The sequence below is a fragment of the Electrona antarctica genome, assembly GCF_951216825.1.
Source record: "Electrona antarctica genome assembly, chromosome: 10".
In the NCBI taxonomy this organism is placed as follows: domain Eukaryota; kingdom Metazoa; phylum Chordata; class Actinopteri; order Myctophiformes; family Myctophidae; genus Electrona; species Electrona antarctica.
This window is the reverse complement of record NC_136791.1, coordinates 26,049,424-26,076,667: the sequence shown is the minus strand read 5'-3', so window position 1 is coordinate 26,076,667 and position 27,244 is coordinate 26,049,424. Positions and strand designations below refer to the sequence as shown.

Here is a 27,244-nt window from a genome sequence, read left to right as displayed (position 1 = left end):
GCTCATCCTCACCTCTATCCGCCAGACTTAATATTAGCTTAGCACTCTGTCAGATTAAAAAACAGAGTCTGTAACATTTCTTTAAGGTACCTGTATAAATCTCTCACGGCCTAACCTTTTCACAGAGCCAACTATTAAAGTTTTGCCTTCAATGCTGGTGCCAAATGACTGCTGGCAGAGTGTTGTGCATCGTCAGCATGCACTCCATATGACTAACAGCAATACACGCACAGTTTGCCAGCTTTATTCAAGTATGCAGCACAAACTAAATCGACTGAATTGATACAGATTTATCCATGACAATGAGATTCAAGTGTCTGAGCATATGCATTCAAACATTAGCTGTAAATTTCAATGAGGCATGAACCGCAAAGTAAATCGGGGGGGGGGGGCATACGTTAGTCTGACGTACCAGTCCGACATACGTGGCCGGTTAAGACTGACTCAACGGTGGCCGGTTTGGGGTAGGGACTATTGTGTGTCGGACTGTTAAGACGTCGGACCAAAGATATGCACCCAAGTAAATCTTCACAAACACTGCTGAGTAGAGGGAGACGGTGGAATTGGACCGCTACACTGCGATGGCACTATAGGTCACCGTGGGCGACTGACTGTCAGGCTGTCAAGATGCTGGGAGCGTGCACTGGAAGCGAGAGGGAACACACAACACACTTGAAGATAATTCTGCACCACAGCATGGGGGACCCTCACATAACGTTATGCACACTATAGCGTCCAAAAAGTCTGTTACCATGGCAATGTGTGTGCATGTTGTTGTTGTGCTGGTTTGCACCATGTCACAATGCTGCCACAGCATCTACTAGAGTCCATAGGGTATACTGTAGTCTAGACGTGTCTAGTCTACTTATCTAACCGACTTCAGGCATCACACGCATGTAATCATTTTTGTTTTCAGCAGAAACCCTGCTTTTGACAGCCAGCATAATACTTTTTTTAATATGAGGGAATGCACCCTTGCGAAAAAACATGCAATGCTCAAGAACCCTTGAATTCAACAGCTAAACATAAAAAGTTTGCATATTCACATGCAAACTTGCATTAAAACATTTTAATTCCTTGGACAGATTAGTGTCAACGATCAACTCCAACAAACAAAAAGGGGTAGCCTTACTACTAGCCTATATAATTAGCCCTGCTGAAATTCCCAAACACTTTGTCATATAGTCGAGAGTTGGCTCATGTGCCTCGCCATTTTGTGAACCAATTAAGGTCTGCTTTGATTCCATTGCGCCCAGTGTCTCCTCAGCCATGAATTCTACCAAACCACCCACGGCAACCTTGTCAGGCGGCCCTGTGTCATCCATGTTTGACATATTAGAGTTCCTTACGCAGAGAGTTTGCTCAACCTTTTCAATTTAGCTGTGCTAATAGGTCAACTGCCATTGTAATCCTAGGGAGGATATATGGCTTTAGCAGTTGGCCAATCAGTTAGTTTATCAAGTTTATCACCCTCTTGCATTCCCTTTCATCACTCCCCTCACCCATGGAAAGTAATTGCTGGGCAAAAATATACCGGTACACAAATGTGCATAGATGGACTGATTTGGTATTTGTGGTTTAGTGAACTGTCCATGTTCTATTCTCCTACCGGTCAGACACAAAGAGAGATGGTCTTGCCTGCATCATGTCTGGCCGGTATCAGTATAGTGTTAAATAAATTACGCCTGCAAAAACTGCAACGGGTTCACTGGACATCCTATAGGCTGACGCCCCTACAGGGTCAAATATAACGACCTATGAAGCCCTATGAAACCAGGCCAACTGCTTACAACACCACTGGACACCATGTTATGGCCACTGCACTACCCATCACCATCATTACTTCTCTCTCTGTGTCCCGGCATACCCCTTCCTCACGCCGGAACAACACACACCACAGGGCGGTGACACATTATGGTGGAGAAATGGATCTTGCTCCAGGGTTAAAGTGCCACATTAACCTTTCGACGGGCCACCGAGTGACGCATCAGGGAGCTATATTGAGTGGAGCGGGGCAGAAGAGGAGGAAAGAGTTTCAGAAGAGTGACAGGAGGAAGTGATGAAGCATGCCATGCATGGTAAACTGCTTGCAGTGAAAAGGTACTTACGTAACCACAAAAGCCCTAAAAAATAAATAATGTGAATGTAGCAGATCCAACACACGTCACGACACACCGAGGAGCTTCTAGATCAGCATGCTGTGTTTACGCTGTTTGAGAAGTATTCTGAAAACGTTTCGCAATGACATGCGGCCAAAATAAGGGCTGCCAGGTTGAAATAATGGTTAAAAGCAGATTAAATGTGGTTGCGAGCGATACCAACATTTTTAAGATGTATTTTAAGAATGAGGAAAGGGATGCAGTGGCCTAGTTATCTCTCCTCAGTTGCTCTGTTTTGGGGCAACGCTAGGACACTTTGTGTTCTGGCCCAGATACACCTGACTTCTATTAGCCCTTGCAAGTATTTAGGACAAGCCCTCCTGTTGTATATCGTCACTGTCAGGCAGAAACCTTGTACCTATATATTTCAACTTTTTAATTTTGTTTTGTTTTGTCTTTTGTAATAAATTGATGCCCTACTTCGTTGAGCAAGAGTGCCGTGCAAAAGTGGTGAAAATGGACGATCTATTCTATAAGCTTACAAGGTGTCGTAACAACGTGATGCGGCACGTTGTGAGCTTATGGATCAGCTACTCTCTGTATTTTAGAAGAGTATTGAAGAGAGAAAGTGGTTAACTCATTTACCGCCAACAGCGCCATCTGGTGGTGGCTCAGGGTGCCATCCAGTAATTTGATAGGCACATTTACTTTTACTTTTTGTAACCGAGGATCATATCGTTTAGACTTTAGAGAAATGAGCTGCAAATCAAGCTTGTTTTGACCCAAAAAGAAGAATTTGAGATATTAAGATTCTAAAAACTGCGTCCTCATAGACAGCATAAGCCAGCAGAATTTTCATTTCAGTTTCTTACCGCACCGGAACCGGAGTGTTATGAGCGCGTACAGGACAGTTGTGAACCTTAATCAATTTATATTCAAAAAGTCGTGCAAAGGCAGGTCATCGGCAGGGAGAAAAAGTAACGGTTTTGGACATACAAGGTTCCTGCCCGACAGCAACAACGTAATGGGTTTGCATTTCAGGTATATATATATGCACTTTAATTTAGCCCAACTGAAAACACCAACATGATTGCCACCTTCTTTCTCCCTGGCAGACTTGCCATTTAATTAAAACAACTGAAACCTTTGGCCACCTTGTTGCTGCATGCGTACATAATATATTTACACCCCTATGATTCGAGTAGTGAAGTCGGATGGTTTGCTGACCACTCCCTGGGGGACCAATGGGGGCAGCTGGCCGGGTGGAGCCACTGTCAGCTTTGATGGTGTCACAGTCCACATATCAGTGAGTATTTCAAGAATGAGAGTCTGCGTGTGCGCGTGTGCATGTGCGTGTGTCCGGGCACGTGCCACCACAACCAGTGGGACAAGCCCTCTGGCACCACAAATGAGCTCAGTTGCACCAGAGGGAGTGTAGTGGCGGGTGGTATATGATATCAGACATCAAAGGGCCAGGTCAAATGACGCCCATCCTGTCCTGTGTCTCCCGCACCATGGTGTGGTGAACAAAGTCACCTTCCTTTGACCCAATTCCTTTAGAGATGCTAATTTTAGCTTCTATTCTAGACGATATGAAATCTTGGAAGGCCATGTAAGAAAAGGAAAGTGAATTCACATCATGTAATTTCATTGGCAAATTTTCAAACCTTCCATTGTGTCACGACTTATCTCGGATTAAAGACATTTGGCAGCGGTGGCCGAACGGATAGCGGCGCGGTCTAGATACCGGAAGGTTCCCAGTTCGAACCAGCCGTCCGACACGTTAAAATTACCACCGCTGAAATGCCCTTGAACAAGGCATCAACCACTACGATGAAATGTGTTCTATGAGCAGGGCCTGGCTGGAAACAAGTTCTTGAGCTTAGCCCAGATACCCTGGGTAAATATAGATTTCATTTCATTTCATTTCATTTCATTATTAGTCAACTAATAATAATGGGATTTTATCAAATACTTTGAATAGCCTATTAAGTATATTAAAAATGGGCAACTCGCATGGAATTCTCATATACCCAGCCATGGGTGAGTGGAATGGAAGAACCGAGAGGGTGATAAGCTTGTGCTGATTGGATAGCTGTGGTCCCTGGGGATTACACAGCAACTGACCAATCAGCATAACTAAATTGCCACCGCGGGCTGAACTGCCAACACATGTGACCTCAATGCTTAAGGATCTCATTCTCATCGTGTCAAACGGTAAACATGGTTGCAGGCAGAAAATTGTATTTTGATCCAACTCCCCCGACACTCACACTGTAGGAAAATTCCAGGGGCGTTTATAGACTGTAGCATTCCAGTTCCTTGTTGACAGTAATGTTTATCACAAAGTGTATCAAATGCTGTTTTCTCATTGTTTTTGTTAATAATTATGAACAACAAAAAGTCTCAGTGCTTGGACTGCTTCAATGGAAAAAGGTTGGAATCAGCTGTGGTGCCGTCACTGCCGTGTCTACACCAGTTGTATAATGTGTGAAAATGCCTTTAGGCGTCCAATTCATCTCAATATGACTTAAAGAAATGATCGTAAAGGAGAAGATGAGTGGTCTGTGGTGTGGATGCCTGTACATTGTAACTCTTTCCTCCGGCTGATTCATCAGACGCCTCCACCCTTACTGATCACCTTGATTCCTGCTCCATCCTCAAACCTGCCAACTTGGCTGGTTCTCTAGTCATCTCTGGTCGGTCTTATATTCTTCGCATGACTGGTCTCATAATCATTATAATAGTCAGCCATCTTTGGTAATGAACTGGCTGTGTGCGGCAGTCAGGTTGCTGACAATCTTCTCCTCGATCTCGGCCCCTTTATTCACATCCTCGTCCGTGAGGATCAGCTCAGCCTGCGTGTCCGGGGTCACCACCACCACGCGACCCCGCCTGGTGTCCAGCGCGTTAGCCACCACCGCCTGGTGTCTGTAGGTGTCCAGAGCCCTTTGAGCCTTTTCCAGCAGGATGGACGGATCCGTCTCCAGCTTGAAGGAAATCACGAATGCCCGCGGTGCCCAGTCCTTCACCAGCGGACACAGGATTTTAGGAACCAATTTCATGCTGATCTGAAGAGGTCCATCGGAAGACTGGATTTTGTGTTCAGGCATCTCGGACGCCGGGATATAGAAATCTGACACGGCTGCAGCCAAGTAAAACATGGCCTTGGAGCCTGTTGTGCTGAGAGCCTGTGCTGCTGCTTTGAGGAGGTGCAGGTATTCTGACAGGGTGCTGAATTCGATGGGCAGAAGAAACCCACCCTCTGTCACCTCCCGGTAACGCTTCAGGACTTTGGCGATGTTGGGAAGTGCCTGCTGGTTGACCACCACTTGACCATGACCGCTGGATCCATCTTCTGGATGTAGCCGTAGAGTGTCTAGTATGTTAATGCCAGAGTACAAGCGTGTGTATGGATAAAGGGATCGGCGCCTGTGTAGGAACACCACAGCATAGCCAGAGTCTAGGAAGTACTCTGCTGAGGCGGCTCCACGCCTTCCGCTGCTGAAATTATCAAGGAAGCGAATGGTGCGGGACTCCAGAGGAACCTTGGTCCCCCCTGACGTGACGAAGGCGACCCTGCGGCCGGCGGCCCCGTGCCGCTCCGCAAAAGCATTCATCTGCCTCTTGATGTCTTCGGCGTGAGAAGGAACTGCAAACTCTCCGGCCAGCTTCCCATCAACGGTGGCTTCTTCTCCGCGTTCTGCGATACTTTTCTCTGAGAGTGTCAGGGTCTGAGCGCTGGTATAGTCAACCTCTGTTGACAATTTCCACACATCCTGACTGGTCTGCATGAAGGAAATGTGGCGTTTCCACCGAGACCCACAGCGCCGTCCAATGCTGTGGAAGATATTTTACAGACCCGTTTGTGTATAATGGATCTGATACCATGGATATTTGTTTTTTTATCGTGATGAAACCAGAACCCATGCTAGTGAAACAGCAAATACAACCGTGACAAGTTTAACCTTAAAATGAGACTGGAAAATGTGCCCACAACTACAAAATACTGTTTTACAGTAGCTCGCTAAGTACAGTATGATGATGATCTATGATGATGATGTATTGACCCACATGACGCCACAGGGGGCGGAAAAATAATATAAAATAATAATAATGAAATCTATAAATACAATCGGGCAGTTAGTTACTATAGTCTGGTTGCCCTTAGGGCAAGTTGTTGGCTTCCTTCTGTCTCATAAAACAGTGGAGTATGCTCCAGGGATTAGTCTGCTGTTGGGTTACGGTGACATGAAATTGTCGTGTGATCTATAATGGTGTGATCTAAAACTGTTTGCTTTGCGTGTGATAAGGACTGTTATCTTATGGTTTTCGGCACAATGGAGTAAGCCTTATTAGGCTGTCTGAGCTGACGCTGGCCCGTTCTGTGTCGGCTCGGCAGGATCCTCTGCAAGGGCTCGTCGTAAGTTCGCAATGTTCATCGATTTAACCCCCTTAACCGGTAACGGGTCTTATATTCCCACATTGAGATATGCCGCATTATACTACTGATGATGTCATCCTGTCCATATATGGGCTTTACTGGTCACTCTGAGCCTCGGTGGTCAATGACATTTAACCCCATTCTGGGCGGGAACCCCTTTTGGTGTTTTAAGCATTATGTTATGCTTTAGCTGTTGAAAAATAGCAGATCTACAAGCTCATAGCGCGCGCTATGAACTATGTAGGTCTGCTATTTTAGAAAAATCGTGAAAATGTGGTGCAAATCTTTGAATATATATTATTTCAGAGCGAATGTTATTAACTCCAATCTTTGCTTCTGGGGGGGGGTCCCTGGAACAACATATTTTCAGATGGTGGTCGGCGGCCAAATACATATAATTCTAGGGGTCCTTGACATGAAATAGTTTGAGAACCACTGACATTCAGAAAACTGTCAGGATTTAGAAGGCATTTGTAGAATCGTCCTCAGGTCTAAGGTTAACCTCCGTCCGCTGCTATCGAACTCAATCTTATAGCCAATCAGGATGGAATATGAAAGATCACACCTGTGTGCAGTGAGGGGCGCTCTTATCATCATACATCAGCTTAATCCAATCATCACATTCCGTGCTACAAACACACAAACACTCAAATAAAAATCACACCCATGTGAAGTGAGGGGCGCTCTTATACATACGTACATCATCCAATAAAGAAAATGAATATAGTTCCTCATTAATTCATTTGTCAACTTATGTTATCTTTTAACCATGATGATACAATGTTAAAAGAAAATATTCAATGTATTCAATAAAATCACACCCGTGTGAACTGAGTGGTGTAAGGCCTGTCTGACGTAATGAAATCATGTCTGACGTAATGAAATCACACCCGGGTGAACAGGGTGAACATAGCAACCATGCTCATTTTTTCTGCACTAACAAAGCCAGTTATAGGAGTGGTTTACACCACTCAATAATTATATATATATATATATATATATATATATATATATATATATATATATATATATATATATATATATAAGCCATGAGCTGAATTAAAAAAGTTGCACTGTGTTTAGAACCCGGGTGAACAGGGTGAACATAGCAACCATGCTCATTGTTTCTGCACTAACAAAGCCAGTTGTAGGAGTGGTTTACACCACTCAATAATTATATATATATATATATATATATATATATATATATATATATATATATAAGCCATGAGCTGAATTAAAAAAGTTGCTGTGTTTAGAAGTTTGCTCGCCCACATATGACGTAAATTATCCTTTGATTGTCAATGGCATTTTTGACAGCCATCGACCCCTATAGGGGCTTTCGGTTTCATTACCGTTCACAGCCATTTTGGGGCTTTATTCGTTTTTCTTTAAAAGAGTTTATCTATTAATAACCAGTGGCGTATCTACAATAAGGCGAGGACTGGCGTCCGCCTGTCCAAATCCATTTCTGCCTGGCCAAAATCCATACAATGAGGAAAAAAGAGAGGACAAAAACAAGACCTGAGAACTATTAGTGGACAGCTGATTGGCCGTTGCGGTAGAGCGCGACCCTCAATCACCCATTGGAATGTAAATGTATGCCTTTCAGCCTTTGTATCCTACTCGTCTGGCAGGTATATCTCTTTGAAAATCTTTAGTGCTACGATTGTGCGCGGGGGAGACGACAATTAACACATCTTGCCTGTCCAAAATGTAATTCCTGGAAACGCCACTGTTAATAACCCCCATGAAGTCTACATCCAGCTAGAATACAAGCTCAAATTCTCCCGGCAGAAGCTAACTCCATGAGATAAATAGACTAGCTGTCAAAGTTTGTTTGTGTTGCCACAAAAAGTCTATTTTTTCAGACAAATAGACTCCCCCCCCCCCCCCCCTTGCTGTTCTCTCAATGTCCCAGAGGACTTCACTTTGAACACACATATGCAACACACACATACAGTACACATCACACTCATATCATATGGCGATAAATCAGGGAATTTACAACTAGCATTTTACAATACATTTACAACATTACCAAGAGTTTATACTGTAAGTGGAATCTGTCAAGCGGCTCCTGTTGATCTCATCATCGGGGATCTACATCTTTATTCTTTCCCATGCACCATCTCCTTCTGTTTCTCAGCTCACTGTGAACGTGCTTACAGTTTCACACAGGGTTTCCCCAGGGGGAATTGGCTAAGCGGGGATTTTCTTGTCCCTCTGCCAAGTAGCCTATCGCACACGATGACTTCCAACTACATCCAGCGCTTCATTAAGCTACACACGTGCTTGTGTATATAGTACATGCTATACATATACACACGCACGTGGGCAACTGGGCACACACTAATCACATGTTGAGGTGCAAGTTTACCGTGTTGCCAAACACAAATTGAAATTATACTTCTATTCGTCTGATTCACTGCATGCGTCTGTTATGAAACCCAAGCGATGACTTGTGTGTGTACTGTAAAGGCTTATGATGACAGACTGTGAAGCACAGTGTGTTCCGTCCCTGAGAGAGAGAGGAGGGACATAAAATATACTGCCACGAAACAAATGAAAGAGTGAGCAGGTGTGAGAGCATCCACACTGGGTCTATGACAACCTTCTGGGGCCACATCAATTGCATTCCACACGTCCTAAGCCCTCCTCCCAGCAAGGGGCAGTGCAGTGAGCGCGCTAGGCTTCTTGGGCAGAATCTTCTTTTTCATACCTTCCTGACATTTCACGGCGGCTATACTGTACCGTGTGATGGTATTTGTGTTATGAAAGTCAGTGGTGGACGATGGAGTAAAAGTAGTAGTATACCACAATGTAGAAATATTAGCAGATCTACAAGCTTACAATGCAGTTGCCAGCTTGTAGATTGGCTGTTGTTTTTTTTAAATAACTTGTAACTAAAGTTTTAAAATTATAGTAGTGGAATAAAAGGTACAATATTTGAGATATGGTGGAGTAAAAGTATTGAGAAATGGAAATACTTCAAAGTAAAATGTACTTAGTTACTTTCCACCACTGATTAAAATAAAGGTAGGCTAAACACTGATCTCTCGGTGAGATAAGTCATTGTCGTAGCATGTAAGTATGTACGTTGTCAAGCCTACAGAGCTGCGTGTCTAATAGTCAATTAGCCTTCTAAGTCTTGCTTGTTTTAAATACTTCTGGCCCATAGAATAATGAACAGATATAATAATATAAGCATCGATCCTCCATAGATGGAGCACCTGCAGGTGACACTTGTTGCTCCACCGACACATCAGGAACAGGGATAGTGAGTGGTGACAGACTGTGACAGACTGGCAGAGCAACTGCTTTGAGATAAAGTTAGGCTATATGCGGCATAATGTTCACGATTCCAAGAGTAAATCTGAAAATCATAATTTGGGATTTCTAATTTATCCTATATACTGCACTACCTTGATGCCACCCAAGCCCATGACATGCACATATTAACCGCACACACAGACACAAACAGAATAAGACACATTTCACGCGCACACGCACACGCACACACACACACACACACACACACACACACACACACGCGTGCGCAACCTTTCCTCTCCGTTTTCATCTCAGCACCCAGCAGCTGAGTTGATCTCATTGATGACACCTTTGCTCTGACACAAGCACTGCTACAACTGTCATCCTCCCAGCATTACCTGAAGCAAACAAGGTTACACGGATTGGAGAGGCGCACTAAAAGTGTATTCCAGTTTAAATTGCCTTTCAGTGGGGCTGTACTCTACACGAAGCAGCTAAAGGGATTTATTCCACGAAATGAGACGCTAACTGACTGCAAAATGATTTATAATTCAAAATTCAACCAAAAGTAAATACATTTAAAAAAACGAAATAAATCCTTTTTGAGAGACTTATTTTTTTACAAATTGCATCATATATTAAATAATGAACTATAAATACCGGTACTTCCCCATTTGTTTACATGTATTGTACACTCTATAATGATAGTGCTCCACAACTTAAAACTGCAACCTCCCTCAGGGATCAGATGACACGGCACTATGACCACCATATTATCGCCCACATATTGCATTACTATGGCTGCGTACGGTATAGTCCTCAGTGGATGGAAGCCAGTAGCTGCAAGCAGATGTAGAGCTCCGTTGAATACAGGGAGGGAAAGAAAGTGAGAGCCAAGAGCAAAGCTGAAAGAAAGTGAGGGAGTGACTCTGTATTCAGTTTGTGCATTCAGCCATCTCCCTCTGCGCCTATCTTTATCCTTGACCAAGTCTGTTCTCAGCATCATTCCCTAATACTTACCATCCAACAACAAAAACAATCATACACACGGCACATAGCATGTACAAGCGCTTGAGCATGCCTGCCAGCAAGCATGTCCAATGCACAGTCAGGCACAAAGGCAGCCAATGCTTTGTCTGCAAAGTATGAGGTAGGTACCCAATGTATGCTATACATGTGCACGCTCATTAAGACAGGCATTTTTCCCAGTTCTGCACTGACTGGGCATAACACTGTGGTGATTCATTCTGAAATGTGCTCTCTTTCAACTGCGTGCTGGTGCCGTTTCAAGTTCTGGTGGAAGAGTGCTCCATTTGTCTTCAGGGCTCATCCCATAGTTAGGCTATATAAGTATAGGTCTGCATCAATGTGTCGACATCAGCGGTCATCGCCATGTTGGCTTGTCGTGGACATTTTTGTCAACATTCCATTTTTGCCACGGACATACTTGACTTCCGCACACCCGGTAGGTAATTTGGAGCAGGTGCGATGATGACGAGGCATGTATACAATAGAAAGGAGGGACACCCGCACACCACCACTTGCTAGGTTCAGAGCATTTATTATTAAGAAGCAACGTTTCGGTCTTGCGACCTTCCTCAGGCTTGCCACGGACATACAAAATGAGTCAATATGAGACGATAATATTACCAGAAACGCATAAATAGACAGCCTCGAATAACAGGTCTGTAACTCTCAGAGTTACAGGGGTCCTTGCAAATAAAACATTTGAGAACCACTAGTACTATGTATGTGCCATACATAGTGTTATAATGAATCATTCTGGAGAAACCCTGGAGACTTGACATTCAGTTAAGTGGGAGTTATGATCAAAATAAGAACATTATAATGGCGTGTAAAACTGACACGTTTGTCCGTGTATGGACATGTTGGTGACCCCTGGTTCAGAGGTCTGGTGAAAGAGTGCTCCATTTGTCTTCAGGGCTCGTTCCATAGGCTATATACAGTAACTAAGTATAGGTCTGCATCCAATGTGTTGACATGGTTGTGGAGTAAAGCTCATGTGAGGTGGCATGGTTCTGGAATCTGGACCCTTACCCACTGCTAACAGCTTACATGTCATTGCAACAACAACAACACCACCATCACGGGTGTCATCGTGAAGCCTTTCATCTAGGCTACAATGATTGCCAGCTTCCAAAATCCACCTGCAAATGTACCTTTCATCCAGCAAGAAAGAACCCTCACAACAATGGCTTGTTACCTAAAATGTGTTCTTTGAATTCAACTCGAGCTAATTCTCCTCCCTGGACATTGCATCCCTATTTTGATAATGTTATTATAGGCAAAAATGTACATATTTTTTTCAACAATAGCGATATGCATTGTGAGCTTGTAGATCAGCTATTTGAGTGCAATACAAAGGGCATTAGTGGTTAAGAGCGTTGTTGGAAAAAGCACCATAATGCACAGGAAGGATGTGCCCCTGAATCAATTCCCTGGCCTTTTCTGCTAATCGTACAATCTGCTACAGAAGAAACCTTTTGGCAGCCATGCATGGACACTGACCTGACCACTTGATTGTGTTTGCAGCCTTTTCCAGCCAAATGCTGCTCTAATATTACTGCCTAATGTAGGCCATATGCCGTTTTTTTCCCCCCCAAGAAGCCAAAGAGATACTAGTTCCTATAGAGACCTGTCAGGCGAGAGCTAGGCATCAACAACAGTCTGCAACAAACAGGCTCAGCATCCACATGATTCCACAATGAATGCAGGAACATAATAGTGTGCCGAGCTTCTGTTATCACCGCTGGAGCAGCGCTTCAGAAAATATGCAGCGGCTTTGAGAAGAAGAGGCTCCCTTACACAGCAAGAGAGCACTAAAGCGAATGTAACAGCTGCAAGGTTTTCGGTGTGACTTGTGAAGAGAAAATTACAAGAACATTGAAAAGTCTGTGTGAGTCATGTATGCCCCAACTACTGTGCACCTTCTTTTATTATATGTATATACTTTTATTACTTTATTTATATCACTGCATTCTATACAACAATAGGACTGCAGTTGAAGTTCTGTGCTGACTTAGTTACAGTAGTGATAGAACGACTCAATCAAATGCCACCTTGGCTCGCAGTTAACGGTTATAACGGTGGTCATAAGGACGACCACAATGATAATGACGAATGCATCAGCTCTTCTTGGCAAGGCGGGGAACGAGAGATGCAGACAAGGTTAGGGAAATGATTAGGGTCTCACGGATCGTGCACAAGTGGCACTTGCATCATATCTCCGATATATGAGGTTATGAAAATTACCCTGAGAATAGCCATAAAAGGAGAAACATAATGAAGATTATATATGGCCTGATTGGCCCCTTTCTTCTCACTCAGCATGGGTATAGGATAGAAATATAAGCCATCTCAGAGGCAGCCTTGAGGAATTCAGCCCCATATGGTTCAAGGTTTCTCCATTAATCACCCACCAGTACAAGGGGTAAGAAATTGCAAACCAAAAGTCCTCGCCAAGAGTCCTTTTGTGATCACTGCTAGGAGGATAAAAGCAGACTGCATATAAAAACTCCTTGCTGCTGTCACCCCCCAGAATTTATCAGGAATAATTAGTTGCACTGCAGGACACTTTGTTTAGACGTCAAGACATCCATAAGATAGGTCACCCTTGTCAATAGATCATTGGCCTATGCATACTGTATACAGTAGCCTAAGTACTGGCATATAGATACATGGGTGCACTCACTCACTCACTCACTGACTCAATCACTCACTCACTCACTGACTCACTCACTCACTCGCTGACTCACTCGCTCACTGACTCACTCACTGACTCACTCACTCACTGACTCACTCACTCACTCACTCACTGACTCACTCACTCACTCACTCACTGACGCACTCACTCACTCACTCACTGACTCTCTCTCACACACACGCACGCACACAGTGGCGTGCACAGACATGTGCTAGGACGTCTGAGGACGTCGTATGTACGTGTCGATTGGGACCCCTAGGACGTGTGGCGACGTCCTACGGACGGAAACGGTTAATAGCTGACCTCATTTAGGCTATACTGAAAATATATAAGTGTCATCATCTGTCATTTAAAAAAGAAACTGTGCTGTGATATTGTTTTGTTATAGCCTAACAGAAAGCTTATTGTTAAAGTTAAAGCTCTATATTCTGAGACTCCTCTACAAACACCATTTATCAGCTAGTGTGTTCCAGTTACCAATTTTGTTTCATCACTTTTCACTTCCAATTTCCAGTTTATCCTGTATTGAGTTTTCTCTCAAATTGATATCCTTTTTTTTCTCTCTTTTATCCCACGATTTTGCAACCCATTTTTTCACCCAGTGTCAATTATCTAATGTAATCCTGGGCGCTACACTTCCTCTGCCAACCTGGCAGCGGACTCACCTCATGCTTCCTTCTATGCATGAGGAGTCCAAGCTGCTTCTTTTCACCTGACAGGGGGGAGTTTCCCATGGAACGTTATTCCGACCAGTTCCTTTCCCCTCCATCAGGCGCCCCGGCTGGCCAGGGGGAGGTAGTTTAGAGACCAGGATTACTGCATGTTTTTTGTGAGGGTACCTACCCTAGGGGACACGGGGAGAACATGATATCAAATTGATATCCTGACCAGAACTTTTATTTTATGTTTATTAAAGAGCTGGATTGTTAATATGAGAATAAAGCTATTACACGTTTTGTAATCAAAAAATATATTCACTTACAGCACTTTAATGCACATTTTTGATTCAGTGGTAAGAATATTTCTTACATCGTAGCGTAGACACGAGGATTATTTCCCATACAAATACAATGACAACTAAACTATCAATGAATTATTACTTCCCTGCATGGCACTAATCTTGCCTTAATTATGCAATTATTAGGCTAACTCAATGTCTTCAATGGCACATCAAAGAGAGCTCAAGCAATCATCCATGCATCCTCCATGTCTGTGTGTGTGCTTCTATTAATATCTGTAACATGGCTGCAATTACTGCAGTGTGTGTGTGTGTGTGTGTGTGTGTGTGTGTGTGTGTGTGTGTGTGTGTGTGTGTGTGTGTGTGTGTGTGTGTGTGTGTGTGTGAGATTGTTTTTTTCCTAGCAGAGCTACATTTTCCCATCGTATGTGTAGATAAAGCCAAGTTATTACAAACTTTATATCATGGTAGTAAGTATAGACTATAGAGAATGTTTACAGTGTGTAAGGTAACTTACGATCATACACATCATGCACCATCCATGGACACATACAGTACAGTATAGTCTGCGTAATAAACCTGTCAACAGTCTGTTCAGTAGAAAGTTGAGCGGCCGCCACACCCCCGACATGCAACCTCCTCTACCGCCAGACACAACAAGCTGTGTGAGGCTAATAGTTTATTCACCCATGCAGGCATAGCAGCCTTCCTTCTTCTTGGGAACGGTCAAAACAGCAAAAGTGGTTATTTGCGACATCTTGATATGAACTTCTTCAACTCATACAGACAGTTGAAGTCATTATGTTGTGAAAATAAGCCATGATCGCTGCACTGCACATCTATAACGTCTCCATAAATGTGCCTGTAAATTTGTAGTAGCCTATTTTTATTTACTTACCATCTTCTTTCTCGTCGAACACTGGTCTTTTCGAAGAACTGTTCGCCCCCATCCTCTTCTTCCACTTGCTCCATTGAAACATTGATGCGAGCTCAGATTGCATTCCTTATTGCCCCTCGGAAGAAAAACTACAGCTGTGTGTGTGTGTATATTGGTGGGCTGGACACGTTGATCAAACGTTGATCAAATACATCGCACCGCACTACCCTGCACTCTCTCTCTCGCCGGTGTCAATTATTTTCCTCCCATTTAACGCACCGTCGCAACGCGAGAAAGAAACACTAATGTTACATCAAGTACCGAATGTTTTTTGGGGGGGGATTATTATTATTTTTTAAATGCAGTTTTAGACAAAGAGAGATCGAGGGGAAAAAAGACACTCGCTGATTTCTGTTCTTCCGCAACCAACCAACGAGCCAACCAGCCAACCAAGTGACTTATGCTGCTGAGTGTGACAGTTAGGATTTGCCAGTGGCTGTAGTGTAGGCTAGTGTAGAAGTCGACGCAGCTCTCACACACACAGCACTGTCTGTCGTGCATGTCAAGATTCAAGACCAGGCAGAGAGGAGCCCAGGATGCGGATCACACACACACGAGCATACACACACACACACACACACGCACTATAGCAGGAGCTTTTCAACCGCCCACTGCACTCGGCTACTACTAGGAAGTGTATTGGGCTGAATGTACAGTCCAGTCCTTCAGAGTGCATTTCAGACATTAGGAATCTCATTAGAAGATGGGTGGTGCCTGTCTGATCATTGAGGGGAAAGGGCTTTTTAACGCTTTGTTCCCCTGACCCACTCCACTCGATCGTGACGTCAACGCATTTAAGAGGCCCATCATGATATAATATGGTATTCTTATGTCGGATTAAAGTAAACATTTCAATTGTCCAAACTTAAAAATAAAGAAATCCTACATTGACATTGAAAGCGTATAACTTCGTAAACTTTAGTTTTAGTGGGATGAATTCGTGCGAGCTCGTACTGTTTGACAGTTGACGGGCGCCGTAGTTGATGTTGCGTTGGTGGTTACCATGGATACGACACTTCGAAGGATGGTAATAACTCATTCAATTTACGTGTTATAGTTCATACTGAGCTAAGCCTATTTGTTTTAAAAAGTAATGACAATAATAAGCACACTCTTCTTTATGAACGAGTAGGCTATACCGGTAGCCTACATTGCTGCAGTTGTTGCTTGTAGCCTACTTGGTCCTCTCACTGATGTTACTGTCGTTTCTACTGTCTGTGTTGATTAGCATAGCTGACAAGCTATCAATGATCAGACAATAATACGTTTAGTTAGAGTTAAATAATGCAGTGAGATAATCTTGTGTCTGGAACTTGAAGTGCCTTGGAAAGCTTTATTTAATTGTTTCCTGCATATTATTATAACATTGTATATAAATAGCTTTTGGGCACTGCAGTTTTTAGGCAGTGGTGGAATGTATAACTACTTAAGTACTGTACAAGTATTTGTACTTTACTTGAGTATTTCCAATTTCCAATACGTTTACTTCTACTCCACTTTTACTTTTACACTATATTTATTTGAAAACTTTAGTTACTTTGATTATTATTACAAAACATATATTAAACACTTAAGCCCTATACATGTCGGCCATTTGAAAATAGCCGATCTACAAGCTCACAACGTGGATTTGCTATTTTCAAAAGCTTTTCCATACATTCCATATTGAGTAGACCTACTTTTATTTTTGGTATACTTCAAGATCATTTTGATACCAATTATTTTGTACTTTTTACCTATTTTGAATGCTGAACTACTACACTATAGGGCAGTGGTTCCCAAAGTGGGGTCCGGGGACCCCCAGGGGTCCTTGAGGGAGTTCCAGGGGGTCCCCAGTGTGTACTAATGGAACCAAATGGACCCACTCTCAGAGTTTATATTGCTTTTACAATATATATTGGGGGTCTCAGAGATAGAAATGCCATTAAATTGGGGTCCGTAGACTAATTCATGCATGTCAAACTGGGGGTCCTTGAAATTAAACGTGTTGAGAATGCACTAGAGACTCTTCTCTTATGGGGGTCCCTGGCATATATATTCAAATGGGGGTCCGCGGGCTAATTAGTGTCAATTTGATGGTCCTTGACATGAAACAGTTTGGGAACCACTGCTATTGACCATTTGCAGACCGCGGCCATGTTTCCATCAGAGTTTGGAAGCACTCGTTTTCAGTAAAGCAATGTCCTTCTGCCTCTTGCATTATGTGCTAATTCAAAACAGGTGGTAGCCTAGACAGGGCAGTTGAGTGCACTTCCAAACTCCAGCACTTAGAAAAATAATCACCTGCAAGGACACAAAGTAGCTCATAACATGTATACAGTGGATTTTTATGAAACAAACTTTGATGATAGAAAGAGAATAATTCAAGCTTTCCGTACAGCTGCAATGTTGGTGAGTTTGACGTTGTTTAATATAATTAGATAGGACTTTTCTGTTTGGATGAATGGGCTGCCATTGGAAGCACCCAATGCCATTAACTTGGTAAGATGGCCGCGGTCTGCATATGGAGCTGCATATTATAATAGGGTATTGATAGCTCCGTTTGTAATCTCATATCTACACTTAGCTCCGAGAAGAGGTTACGTATCATCAGGACATCCCTGCACGGGTAGGGCTGAATGATTAATATATGTCTGTAATAATAATAATCAAAACATAAAAAGTAACAAGTAACCAAAGTTTTCCAATAATTGTATTAAAAAGTACAATATTTTTCTTTGAGGTGTAGTGGAGTAGAAAGTACTGAAAACTGGAAATACTCCAGTAAAGTAAAAAAATACTGCAACATTGTAGTACAGTACTTGGCAGCAGTGGCTCAGCAGTAGAGTGGCCGGTAGAGAGGGTACAGTTTGAACCCGGGCTCCCCCAGAGTTAGTGTCGAAGTGTCCTTGAGTGAGACTCTGAACCCCTAATTGCTCCCGATGTGCAGGTTGGTGCCTTGCATGGTTTCCTTCGGCGTGTGTGTGTGTGTGTGTGTGTGTGTGTGTGTGTGTGTGTGTGTGTGTGTGTGTGTGTGTGTGTGTGTGTGTGTGTGTGTGAGTGTGTGTGTGTGTGTGTGAGAATGGGTGAATGTAATGCACATCTATGTAAAGTGCCTTGGATAAAAGCGCTATATAAATGCACCATTTACCATTTAGTTACCATTAGTTACTTTCCAACACTGATGATCATAATACATTATATACTGCTACATCACATCTGAATATCATATCTACAATAAATGGTAAATGGTGAATTTATATAGCACCTTTATAAGGCGCTTTATAGAGATTGTGCATTACACATTACACACACACACACACACACACACACACACACACACACACACACACACACACACCTTGCAGTTCCCATCCGGTCACTCTACCCCTGAGCCCCTAATTTCTTTCCCATACAGACAGAAGAAGCTGCTGATCTGCATTTGAGCCTTGATTGTGAGGACAGTGTTGTGAAATCCCAGACACTTCACCTGCTACCACCTGAGAAATGTGTTGCACCAGAGACTGCGTTTTTAAGCAGAACAAAGTTGACAGACGTTGCAGAAAGTATTTTGAAAAATCGCTCACTAAAGGTCAGCTTGAACTTCAATCATTGATCTATACTTCTGCCCATGCACCTATTGTGATATCAATAATAATAATATGCTGTTAAGAATAGATGTTATTATCGTACAATGCATATTTGAATTTCTACGCATTTTTCTTCACTGGATCAGTTATTATATATCATTGTATTTTTATTTTTTTTCACGTCAGAATTTATATCTTGAAGGCAACCAGATAGTCTCTCTCCCAGATTCCATGTTCACCAGTTTGCCCAACCTGGTATGGCTGGACCTCAGAAATAATCACATTTCCTTACTTCCTATGAAAATTGGTTTTCACAGGTAATCCACTCCTTTCCCTTTACGCGTGTGTGCGTGCGTGCGTGCGTGCGTGCGGCCTCATAGCATAATTACCTCGGTCATATTTGTAAGGTTTTCAGGAAAGAAGAAATGAAAAATGAAAATCTTGCCCAAGTCATGTCTATCTGCCTTTTTTTATATCTGTCAGAATGCTTGGTACATTCAAAAATAATTTCTGCCTAAGTCAAAAAGTTTACTTCAAAGCACTTTCTGCCCAAGTAATTTTATAGGTGAGGTCGGCTGAGGTCGGACATAGGCAATAAGGCATAATGAAGCAGCAGTGTTAGGAGAGTATAGAGTTAGGCAGAAATGACAATTTGGGCAAAAAAATGACATAGGCAATTATGCTATGAAGCTAACGTATATATTTGAGCTACTCTTTGCAGGTAATTGCTGCCACTTAGCTACTACTCATTAGTCATTACATCTACTCCTCTATTCATTTATAATCTCTGAATGGTTCTTTCAGATCTCTGAAAACATTACTGCTGGAAGGAAATCCTATTTCTGAACTTCCACCAGAGCTGGGTGAGTTACGTTCAGTCAGTAGTGATTTCACCTCATGACTGATTCTCCAACAAATATTGTTTTTCCAACACCTTTGTTTCAGTCCTGGCCCATTGAGACAATGCTTTTATATCTACACCATGTGTGCCGTTTTTAAAAGTACCAAAACGAGGTAATAATATTATGCATTTTTTCAGGTAACGTGATGACCCTCAAAGCTCTGAACCTGAGGAATTGCCCCGTCACGTTTCCGCCACCGGCCATTGTGCACGCGGGGGTCCAGAGCATTCTGCAGTTCCTGAGGTGTGCCGTGGCAGAGCGATCAGTACACGTATGGAAATGTCATTCAGGTGAATGAAATGAAAACCTCGCTCCGAAACGTGCATGTACGTTGCAGCTGCAAGGTGTTCGGTATGCACGTGCATCCCAGCCCATCTGCTCTTTCAGCATAAGAAAAGGGAGGGTGGTCACAAAAATAGCTTGTTGCCCTGGTTCCACTTCAGTGGTGTGATTCTGTTCCCTTGGAGACAGTGCATGCCAGTCGCCTGACCCCCCCACCCCCCCCCCACCCCTTTTCCCCAGCTGCTATACAACACTGCAATAATTTTAGCCAGATGAAAATGATCGATCACCTGCGGGCTCCTAATGGGTGCTCTATGTCTTCAAGCACTGTCCATAGCTAATCCTCTTAGCCTGGTTTATATTTTGTGGTAAGATGGTGTCCCTCGCCCGAGAAAAAAAAACGTCGATCTACAAGCTCACTATACGTGCTGTAATGCTATGCCGTGTGAACATGTAGATCTGCTATTTGCGACGCACGACACCGTCATACGACAAAATGTAAATTCATGAGCAGCCGGAGACAGGAAGAGCTGCTGTAGCACATTGAGCTAAAGACAAACGCCACAGTCGACCCTGTTTATCTCCTTGTCTACAAGGTTATAAAAAAAAAAAAAGAGAGACCCCTCTTCCCCGGGGGGAGCAATCTCTGAGCTTGCTGCGTGTTTTGTGTTCAGCACTATAAATGCACCAGCGTTCATTTGACTGTTTTTTTTTCTTTTCCTCAGAGCATATCCTTAGTGATTGGCCTGTCACAGACTTGCGAGGCTTCTGTTCACTACAGCCTTATACATTCTGCTCTGTCACCAACCTGTCTCCACTGGCAATTCATGCGATACGTTTACCCATATTATTTCAGCATCGCTACATCATCTTGTACAAATAGTTCAGAAGCAGAGGCACTTCAATGCCATGATTTATAGGGTTATATGTATGGAATAATATTTAAAGGAATTTGCCTTGGCACCTGTGTGTGACATTTACACTTACTGCAGGGTATGTGCAAGAACTCACAATAGTGCAATAGGACACTGCATACAGTAACGTGCACTCAGACAGCAGACATACAGTAGCCTACAGATAGTCAGTTCTTAAATACATAATGAGCTTGCCTATCTACAAGCTCACAATGCGTCGCGATGCGACACATTGTGAGCTTGTAGATCTGCTATTTTCAAAATATTTGAAACATTTGACACTCATTAATTAATGAGTACTTCTACTTTTGGTACATTTTGAGGCCAATACTTTTCACTCAAGTACATTTTGAATTCCGGACTTAATTAGTATTCCTACATTTTTCAACCACTGCATGTAGACGCAGAAATGCCCCTTGTGGAAAAACTCCAGCTGTCGGAGCTGGTGGGGTCAAGCATGGACCTGTGTGAGGAGGAGGAGGGGGAGGCGGTGGATGAAGATGAACTCCACAAGTTCAGGGATCTCAAACACAGGATGATTCTCATGGACAGAGCCGAGTTGGACTACGATGATGGAGAACCCATTGTACCCTCAGCACAGCAGCCCAGGGCAGCAGCAGCAGCACAGGGTGATGGAAACCGTGAGCCGAAACTCCTGGCCATTGTCCAAAGGTATAGTAAAACATTCATGATTTGTGGGGATGCACAAACGTGGTGAATGTACGGTGTATGGTTCTGATGGGCATGTACTGTATATCACTGTGGTGTGCATATATAATGGGATGGCGATAAATAACGATAGATAACTGACTGAGATTGTCCCTTCCCCCATGGTTCATCTTATTTGTATAGTATTGTAAGTATTGTAATGAACAAGGACGTAGTTTTGAGTGTTCACCCTGTTTGGAAAAACAAACAGCTATTTGCAACATTACACATGATACACATTCTCCCCAAGTCCCCTATCCTATCATCATCCTGGAATGATCAAATAAGTGAACACACGATGATAGATTTATCTACAGTTGGAGGGTGGTACATTTGTTTTGATTCTATTGAGAACTTTAGTGCAGAGGTTTGGGATTTGTTTGCGACACTGATAACACAGAACTTCTTTAATGATATTCTCTGCAGAGGAGACCTATTGCAGTCATAAAAAGTCTCACAGCCTCAAGCTCCTCCACAGGGACCTGCAGCTCTGGTGAACAATAAAAAATAAAGCATTTTGTTTCGATTTACTTGTCAGAAAAAAAGAGATTACCAGGGCCGACATAATTCCCGCGCGCCACTCATTTGACATCCAGCACGGGCTGAGGTCAGAGGAAAGGAGACTGGCTGCGATAAAAGAGCTGAAAGAGAAACAGGCTATTTTGGAACAGAAAAGAAAGTAAGTGGGTGTCTGGAGTTGTCTGTATAAATCTTTTATTTCAGTGCACACGGTACTCAAATCAACTGCACGTTGACATTAATCGTCGCTGAATCGTGTCAGTTGTTGGTCGTGATGGAATTGCACCGAATATTTAGCCTATACACTATAAAATCCTCAGTGTAGACCCATAACGGGTGCGTTTGGTTACATTTGTACAGAGAGTTACAAATGGATACAACGCAGATGATTTTACTGTGTACAGACTGTACTGTACACACAATGCCAGAGTGGAGAAAGAAACGGCAAGGGGGTGTGTATTGTATCTAATTGACATTTGATGAACTGCCAGAAAGTGAGGGATCAATATTATGTGCCTGCCAAATCCATTACTAGTAATGGGTATGTAAAGAAATGAAGCCCAGTCATAGATCAGATTTTCCCAGCCGCAATATTACTATTGTGAGTTAGATTGGTCTTTATGATGAGACACAGTTACATTCTAATGTTAACGATGCATCCTGACTGTTCATTCCTTTTCCATAGAGACCAAGAGTTTCTTCAGGAATGGCGCAAACATACAAAGGTGATGCAAGACAGGAAAGTCTTGGAGCTCAAGAAGGAGAGACATGAAAAACACAGGAGAGAGGAAGTAAGTCAGTTCATCTGGCTACATTATTTTATTTGTATTTGTTTGTTTGATTGATACATAGTTAATTTGCATTTGCAGTCCCTGGGCAGGCAGAACAATACAGACATTTTAAAACAAGTAACAAGGTTTACAAACATTACAACTCCAATAAAACACTTATTACATCCTTTGCATGTTAAAGAACAGTTGGTTCCATACAAGGGTTCAGATCAATGGATCACACAATTCATTGGTTTGCCTTTGAGACATAATTTAAGTATCGTTTAAAAAAAATACTGAAGCTTGTGCACTCTCTGATATGAATGGAAATTGAGTTCAATTTGTTTGCTCTCCATTCTACAGCGGATATGCAAACTGCAAAGTGAACTGATCCCTGTCTAATACAACCTATGGGAATTTCAACATTGCTTTAATTTATTTGGAGTGCACTTGCTAAACACAAGGGGGTAGCATAGCACCACCTCTGTATGGGCAACGGCACTAACAAAGACATGTACTGTATAATAACACATTTGACTTGGCTCATGAAGAGCGGATATTAGAATTGGCACGAGAGAAGACAGATTATGCTAAGGAAGCATGGGCAGACTCACAGATCAGAGTGAAATGGACTGACTTGTGATGTCTGACCTGAACTCTCTGCACTTTATATTTATTCACTATTCATTGCACTGTTGTTTTTGCACTGTCTTGTCCTGTTTTGCACTTGTCTTAATGTTGTAACTGCACTCTGCTGTCCACCAAACCAAATTCCTAACATGTTTATGTCATGGCAGTAAAGGCTTCTGATTCCGATTCTGAGATATATTCGATTCAACACTGTTATGTCTGAGGTAACAACAGAGAGTAATGATGGAGTGGAATGCAAGGGAATGGGTCTATTTTGCTACGGGGGTCCTGTACAAATGTATATCTTCTGTATCGTTGTAAAATATTAGAATTCCCCAAGGCCAAATGATCTGAACGATTTCCCTCACCGCCACCGCCACTATTATGAACCAACACATTATTACGAGCAGCAAAACCCAAACAAGTATACATTTTTATACATTCAAATTGTCTACGGCCACTCTGACTCAGACCATAGACAAACCCAATATGTCCATTTAGGCATGTCACATGACTCAAACATAACAAATATACAAAACAATATGCCCATATATAGACATGACGTTTTTTTGTTTTTGTTTTTCTGCTGCAGCATTCAGAGACACATCATGCTGGCCACAATCCTACCCAGAGGATACAGAAGTCCTTTATGTCGCAGAAGGAGCTTGAAGAGTCCAGGTAAATAAATGGTGATCACATGACCCTAATTTGGTCCAAACTTCAGGCCGCAACTTTAGCATATACTCAGCACAGGCCACATGCCCAGTGACTGCTGAATCCTTTGTTTATTTTTTTATTTTTTTTGTACCACTTTTTCTCTCCACTTTTTCCCAGACTTTTTAGTCTTTATGCCAATTAATTCCTCCCCACGGGTTCACATTTGTGTATTATCACTGCTGTTGTATCCTAACTGACTCGTCTGCCATTGAGGAGCCCCCACCGGGAGGAGGTAGAAAGCCTTCGTTCTACCCCTCCTGCCCAACACTCCCTGCAGACAGGTGCCATCCCGGTCCCTAGGATTACATGCAGTGATATCACCCTCCCCGCCCCGGCTGGCTTCCCTCCCCTGAATACAGGCCAATTGTGTTCATATAGGTGCTCGTCAAAGCCAGATGCACCACGGTGGATTCGAACCTCCGTGGTGGTGGGCAGGCACATTAACACTGCGCCACCCGAACGTCCGTGAAGCATTTTTATATAAGTAAGAATAAGTGTCACTTATTTCGCCAAGTGTAATATACACTCAGGAATGTATCTTGGTGTCATTTGTCAGAGAAATGAACAGCCTGCAAAGTAAGCGTGCCTGCTGACACAAGGCCAACACGACCTTGAATACACTGCAAGTAACACGGCGCATGCTGACACAAGGCCAGCCTGACCTCGAATACACTGCAAAGGAACAGTCAAAGATGTATTGTAGACCAAGGGTTCCCAAACCTTTCAGACCCCCTTTGTATAGGCAAAGAAATGTATAATAGCCGAACTACAAGCTCACAACACCTCGCACAGCTGTAGGTCGGCTATTTTCACAATACATGTATGTATAACATTTGGACAATTTGGTATTAAAGGGGTCTAAATGTCATTAAATTGTAACTTTGGAAATGTGCAGATACCATGTATACAACTGTATGTTGGTTTTTAAACAACAACAACATAATAATAATAACTAGAAATGCACTCTGTCGAGGTGCCAACTTGCACATTGTGCACAAGTAGGCCATACATGGCCTACTTGTGCGCAAGCAGAGCACGCAAGTACTGCTACTAACTAAGGTCAGGCTGGTGTAGATGACATGGGGACATATCAGATTGAAAATGCATATTTCAACGTGAACTCCACGTCACGTGAATGCCACCCCACTGAGCAATAGCCAGCTATTAGACGTGCGTCTAAAAATGGGACAAAAAACGTCTAAAAATGAAAGTTTTTTTAGTTGTCTATTCTTAGATTAGACGTTGATTAGCGGTTGTTTAAATGTCTATATATAGACCATCTATATATAGACGTCTATATATAGACGTGAAGTGTACACTTCACTCATCATGCCTTACTGTTGTGCTGTGGCCAATTGCAATGGAATACTAGAGACACCTAGTGGTAAGACAGAGGTAGCACAATAATCTATGGTAGCAGGAATTTTCTTTGTTCTTCTTGAGCCATATAGTTTGGCCAGTGAAATACCCAGATTTAGATTTATGTCAAAACTATTGTGGTGAGCACATAGCACATATCACTGTAGCCTATATGTTTTCTTTTACCTCCTTTATGATGATGATTTCCTGTTTTTTGGCTATATAGAAGTGTATATTTATATGTATCTAAATGTTATGATGAATTGAACAAGGTGGACCCTCTTGTAAATAAGTGTAGTGCTTTATTGGGTCGTCCACTCACAGTTTTTTTGTATTGAGTTGTGCTTGAAATGTATTGTAATTCTGCAAACTGTTAATAAATACTTCAATCAATCAATCAATCAATCAAACCTCAAACATTTAAATCTTCATCAATATGTTATATATTTAATAGTTAATTGGCCAGCATGCTTGCTCCCCTATACGTAGGTATAGGCCTATACAATTGTATATAATGTTGTTCTGTTTTGACGGCGCTTCTTTTTACCTGTCCCTCCCTTTTTTAATGCTGACCCTGGGAGCTGCGCGCCAAGATTTCCTATGCACTTTTGTGCAAATGGCAAATATATCTATTGTATTCTTGTTTTCTTGTATTGCTGTATACGACCGTACTTTCTTTCCTTACTGTAACTCGGTAAAACTGTGACATGACAATAAAGTTAATTTCTGTCACTCTTAAATGTTGTGTGAGCTGCCTCTGGGCAACTGATCTTTCCCCCACAGGATCTGTCTGTCTGTCTGTCTGTCTGTCTGTCTGTCCGTGTGTCCGTCCATCCATCCAACCTGGTGCCTGATGATGATCAGGCTGCCACCACCCAATTCAATTTAAATTCAAAGGAGCTTTATTGGCATGAGAACACATACGTTTACATTGCCAAAGCAAGTGCATATGGATATGTAGAACATTTAAATAGAAGGTTACAATTCCATCAGCCCCAACATCAGCAGCAGGACCTATAAGCAATGGGACTGCTGCATTGTTTCAAAGTGTAACTAAGATGTGACATATCTTACCATTACCCTGTGTGTGTGACCCTCCTAGAGCGGCCCGGGATTTTGAACTGGAACTGCGAATCCAAAGCCATGTCCAGATGATGCAGGAGAGATGTAGACATCCGGCTATAGGCACAGCGGAAGAGCAGATCACAGCTGCAAAGCAAGACATGGAAGAGGCATGTGCCATTTAAAAAATAAAGAAAATAAATGAAAAACGTTATCATCCTTATGCACCGTAGACTTTGTTTTCCTTTAACAAACTGAACTCTTGACTTGACTATTGTTCTTTTTTGTGATTGACAGACAAAGAAGCTGCAGGCAGAGCTTTTGGAGAGAAAGCAGACGAGAGATTTAATTTGAATATCGATTCACTGCCTACTAGG

General features: G+C 42.6%; 3 protein-coding genes across 3 annotated transcripts in view; 1 reads left to right on the top strand and 2 right to left on the bottom strand.

Moving 5' to 3' along the window:
• Positions 1-15,533, bottom strand: part of stk32c (serine/threonine kinase 32C) — a 144,425-nt gene extending 128,892 nt beyond the window's left edge. The window contains exon 1 of the mRNA XM_079511571.1: positions 15,397-15,533. Within this exon, the coding sequence (XP_079367697.1) occupies positions 15,397-15,499 (103 nt within the window). The 5' untranslated portion in view covers positions 15,500-15,533. The remainder of the gene's footprint in view (positions 1-15,396) is intronic.
• On the bottom strand, positions 4,847-5,893 carry LOC306931436 (phosphopantothenate--cysteine ligase-like; the record flags this gene model as incomplete). The annotated part of the gene is made up of 1 exon (XM_079512837.1): positions 4,847-5,893. The coding sequence occupies one exon, from the start codon at positions 5,891-5,893 to the stop codon at positions 4,847-4,849; it is 1,047 nt and encodes a 348-aa protein (XP_079368963.1).
• A 2,388-nt stretch (positions 15,534-17,921) lies between the features above and the next one.
• On the top strand, positions 17,922-27,052 carry LOC306930776 (leucine-rich repeat-containing protein 27-like; the record flags this gene model as incomplete). Its single annotated transcript, XM_079511872.1, has 10 exons — positions 17,922-17,930; positions 18,833-19,006; positions 19,191-19,321; positions 19,809-19,867; positions 20,044-20,196; positions 21,504-21,743; positions 22,324-22,489; positions 23,015-23,120; positions 24,322-24,407; positions 26,908-27,052. The coding sequence occupies 10 exons, from the start codon at positions 17,922-17,924 to the stop codon at positions 27,050-27,052; spliced, it is 1,269 nt and encodes a 422-aa protein (XP_079367998.1).
• Positions 27,053-27,244: the final 192 nt, after the last annotated feature.